A 5,331-nucleotide genomic window follows, 5' to 3' on the forward strand; every position below is an offset into this window, starting at 1 on the left:
ATGAGTAGTACTCCATTGTGTAAATGTACCACATTTTCTGTATCCATTCCTCTCTTGAGGGACATCTAGGTTCATTCCAACTTCAGGCTATTATAAATAAGGCTGCTATGACATAGTGGATCATGTGCCCTTATTACAGGCTGGAATATCTTCTAGGTATATGCCCAAGAGTAGTATTGCTGAATCATCCCATAGTACTATGTCCAATTTTCTTTATGGAGGCACTCAGAGTTATGAATTTTCCTCTTAGCATTGCTTTCATTGTGTCCTATAAGTTTGGGTATATTGTACCTTCATTTTCATTAAATTCTAGAAAATCTTTAATTTCTTTATTTCTTCCTTGACCAAGTTATCATTGAGTAAAGAGTTGTTCAGCTTCTGTGTGCATATGGGATTTCTGTTGTTTTTGTTGTTATTGGAGACCAGTCTTAGTCTGTGGTGGTCTGATAGAATAAATGGGAAAAATTTAATGTTCTTGTTTCTGTTGAGGCCTGTTTGGGGCCCAATTATGTGGTCTGTTTTGTAGAAGGTACCATGAGGTATTAGCAACAAGGTATATTCTTTTGTTTAGAGTGAAATATTTTGTAGATATCTATTAATTCCATTCGGTTTGCTTTCCATATTTATATCTGTAGGGATTACCTCATCTGAAAACCTCATTTTGAGGTTTTCCAACAGCTGCAAATTTCTGCATTACTAGAATCAATATTAATTTTAATTGTGTTTTGATTATCTAAGGTTTATTCTTAAATTTACGTGTATATGTAGGTGTGATTCACTGAAAATATGTGTGCCATGAGCATTCAGGTACCCGCAGAAACTCAAGGGCATTGGATCCCCCTGAAACTGTATTTAGACATTTGTAATCCAACTGCTAAATGTGCTAGGAACCAAACCTCCATACACTAAAAAAGCAGATAGCATTTTCTTAACTGATTAATCCTTTCTCCAAAGTTCAGATATTCAGTAAAGTCTTAATTATACAAATAATTTTCAGAAGATAGAAAATCTTTAGCTTTTAGACAGGGATAGATTGTAAATTATTGAGAAAATATACGCTGAAAATTGCAGTAGAGAACAGTTGATTGTGTTCTTAAATATAGTTCTTCCTGGGTCGGCTAAAATACAAATAATATATAATACTCAAGATCAGCATAATAAAAGGATTAGTCAATATTCACAGTAAGAAGACATAGGCCTGGATCACTTCATAAATGAAATTACAAATATGCCTAAGGAGGTACATTAAAAATGTATGATATTAAACAATTCAATTCTATAACCCATTGTACAGAAACTGTGTACACAACCATCTTGACAGAACTACTTTGTTCTGTTTAACTAACAATTTGCTTTGTCATACAAAAGAATGTATCCCCCAGAGCAAGGAGCCTATAACAGTCTAAATGTAGTTCCATATATATTTCTCGAGTCATACAAAAATCTTTGGGCTTTTACTTTTCTGCATAATTGCCATCTAGTGTAAATGAAATGAAATAACTACTGTGACCAAATAGTGACTTAAAATTTTCCTAGGGAGAACATAGGGAAATAACCTAAGACAATGGTAAATATGTGGATTCTGGATCCATAACAATTGTTCCAAAATTATTTGTATGCCATGAATTTCATTTATTATCAAAAATTAATAAAAGCCACACAATATATTTTAATGATACATAAATGTGATGTTAAGCTGATTAAGTTTGTAAAAAAAATACAAGAATGGCATAAGAAAGATACATAAACTGCATTCAGTAATTTTCACAATAGTAATCCCCTTTAAAATTAGAAATGAGCTACATACACTACAGGGAAGATGATTAATAAAATATTTCTAAATGATGAAATTTATAAGCACAGGTTCATCTATAGCTCCAGACTTGTTCTTCTTATGTATATGAATTTTCTATTTGTCCCATCTAGTGAATACATATAAAACTGTAGGTAATACAACTAAACTGTACTGGGAGTGATGCTAAAATAGTAGATTTGGCTAGATTTACAAAGAAGTAAACAATATAAAAAGCAACATGTGAGATATTGAAAAAATATAATTTCTTCATTGGAGCAATCTCTTTATTATGGATTGTATGTTTATCATAACATCACATTGTAGACTTCTAATAATACATTATTATTATTATTATTATATAAAGCAAACCATATCAAAGAATAAATGCAACTATATGTAATGTTTCATACAGGAATCAAAATAATGTTACCTCACTTTTCATTTCTGATCTCCTGAAATGGATGAAAACTGAGAAGAAATTTATTTTACAAAAAATACAAAATAAAATATTGATTATAGCAAAATAAAGTGCTTTTAAGTTTTTAAGTAAAACTGAAGTAGAATGTAACTTTTAGTAAACTTGGTATTTACACATAAGTGTTCATTAATAAAATCTTCACCAACATTAAGATAACATGAGAGATACCTATAATTTGAAAATATAAGTAAATGTATTGATAATAAATATTATAGAAATATGTGTACACTTCACCTTAGCTTGTTCTTCAAGAAAATTTGACATTGTTTGCAGTGGCATGTGATCATTTAAAATTGTTAACTGCTGGTCATCAACTAAATAGTGTTTCACAGCTATCCAAATACTTGAAAACAAAATAGCAGAGACCTTGAGGCAAGAAAGGAGAACACTCATAATCAATGTATATAACATAGACATACAAGTCCACTATATTGATTCATCAGTGTACAATTGCGATCTCAACAGCCTTGTTTTTGTTTTTGTTTTACTCATGAATATAGAAGTTTCAAATTTTCTCAAACTGATATTAATTTTAATGTCACCTCAGTACTACCTGAAAATTAAAATTCAATGTGAATTTGTTTTATTGTTATTTGTAATGTGAAAGAGTCGCATAACCAACATCTTCTAAACATTCTTTAGGCTAAACCATCAAAGCCTAATAATGTTCGCAAACACCTTAATAATCTCAACTGAAAATGTATTCTTCATTTTCAATGACTTTGTATAATATCAACATGCCTACGTGAGGAAAGCACAGCATGCCTTGTTAGAATTTACCTCTGGTTTTCAATTTACACTTAATAATAGTCAGTGGAAAAAACAAGCTTCTTCTATGCTGCTGTTTTACACCAGAGCTTTTTTATAGAATTTTTCATCTCTGAATTTCTCAAGGTATATATCAATGGATTCAACATGGGACTAACAACTGTATAAAACACAGCAATATATTTATCAATGGGAAAATTGGAAACAGGTCTAGCATATATAAAAATACAGGGAGCAAAAAAGCAGACAACCACCATGATGTGGGAGCTGCAGGTGGACAGAGCTTTGCGCCTCCCTTCCTGGCTGTGGGTCTTAAGAGAGTTTAAAATGATTCCATAGGAGACTAAGAGAAAGGTGAAAATTCCCACACAGATTACTCCACCATTGGCAATGACAGTGATGCCAAGGAAGTAGGTGTCAGTGCATGCAAGTCCCAGTAATGGATTCATGTCACACATAAAGTGATCAATGACATTGGGACCACAAAAAGGAAGCTTATACACAGTCAGAACTTGAATCAATGAGTGTAAGATGCCTCCAACTCCAGCTACCAGCAACAGAAGAATGCACACCCTCTGATTCATGATGGTCAAATAGTGCAGTGGCTTACAGATAGCCACATAGCGATCATAGGCCATGAATACCAGAAGGAAGACCTCAACACCTCCAAATAAATGCTCTACAAACAGCTGGAGCATGCAAGCTCTGAAGGAGATATTCTTTTTATCTTTTAATAAACCTATAATCAAATTTGGTGAGATAGTATTGCAATAAAAAGCATCCAGGACTGACAGACAGGCAAGAAAGAAGTACATTGGGGAGTTTAAGGAAGGGCTGGCAATCACTGTCACTGCAATGAGCAGGTTGCCCAGCATTGTCACAATGTAAGTAAGTGAAAACAAGACAAATAATGCCTTTTGCCCAGCAGGATCTTGAGTAAGGCCCACAAAAATGAATTCTGTGACATTGTAGCTCTGTCCCATTGACCTTTGTAGGAGGATTATTTCAGAGATGAGAGCTTAAACAAGGACTGTCCTGAAACATGTATATGACTATAAACAATTGTTTCCTTAGCTTTTCCAATGGTGAACATATAGTAGGCATTCAGTGACCAGTGAGTCCTCTTATAATAATCACAGTGGACCTTCTTTTGATGCCTATTCTTCCTTGGAAATTTTAGTTGTGCCTAAAAGTACAAAGGTTTATGTTAAATCTTACTGTATCTTTATACTATAATCGTGTATTTTAAATGACTTACTTACATTTTTTACTTTTAGCCACATGCTTGAAAAGTTAGAAAAGGACACCTGCTTTTCAGAAATATACTGTCTATAATGTCAACACCCATCAATATGAGGGTGGAGAAATAGCTCAGTGATCAATATCACATTTTATTTTACTTTATTTATTTTATTTTATAGAGGACCCCAGTTCAATTCTAGCATATACAACGTGGTTCACAGCCCTTTGCAACTACAGTTCCCATGGGCCCAATGTCTGACCAACACACCACCAGGCATGTGTATAGTGTACAAACATACTTGCACACACTCAAATAAAATAAAATATTTTAATGTGAGTATATACATTAATATAGTGTCATTACTTGAAGCTGTTGTTTTGTGGAGAACATATTTAAAGCATCATCTGGATGTCTATGAGCATCCAACTTGTCATTGCTGTTGCATTATTAAATATCTGTACATACTTCTTAAAGGCTTGCGGCCTTTACAAACAGTCCATTGAACTTAAAAGAATGGGTTTAAATTGTGTATTCAGACAGGTTCTTGGACATTCTAGCAACAGAAGTGTCATCACTAATGTGACTAATGTGAACTCTGGTGCAATGCACCTTCTGATGCTGTTTCAGGTTCTTTTCTATGAAGGTAATGTTGGACCACATGATAAACCTCACTGTACCCCAACTTCATCATTTCTACCATTGTAATATTCTTAAATATTCATTCCATAATACTTTGTTGGTGGTAGTCGTGCTAGTGGTGGTAGTATATGTAATGGTTTTTAAGTATTCCTCAACACCTGATAAAATTTACATAGATAGCAGTTCTCAGTGCTTTGAGTGACTCCCAGACCAAAGAGAATAAGTCATCTTTATCATCCACAATACAGATAACAGCCATAGAACAGAACATATTATGTGGTGGACTGAGTTTATTGGTGTTCATGTGAGTGTGTGTAATATATATGGGATAACATATTAAAAATCGATGAACACTGCTAAGGTGCACAGATAAATCATAGGGCATAGAAACCTTGGGAATTTTATATG

At 33.4% G+C, this 5,331-nt stretch overlaps 1 protein-coding gene across 1 annotated transcript; it reads right to left on the reverse strand.

The window, feature by feature from the left end:
* Window positions 1-3,106: 3,106 nt before the first annotated feature.
* On the reverse strand, window positions 3,107-4,024 carry LOC110289708 (olfactory receptor 4A5-like). The gene has a single exon (XM_021156059.1). The coding sequence runs from the start codon at window positions 4,022-4,024 to the stop codon at window positions 3,107-3,109; it is 918 nt and encodes a 305-aa protein (XP_021011718.1).
* Between the last annotated feature and the right edge of the window lie 1,307 nt (window positions 4,025-5,331).

The sequence above is a fragment of the Mus caroli genome, chromosome 2 (assembly GCF_900094665.2).
Source record: "Mus caroli chromosome 2, CAROLI_EIJ_v1.1, whole genome shotgun sequence".
Taxonomy (NCBI): Eukaryota; Metazoa; Chordata; class Mammalia; order Rodentia; family Muridae; genus Mus; species Mus caroli.

Coding starts and splice junctions, on each gene's coding strand:
- LOC110289708 (XM_021156059.1), bottom strand. CDS start 4,024: ATGGGACAGAGCTACAATGTCACAGAATTCATTTTTGTGGGCCTTACT.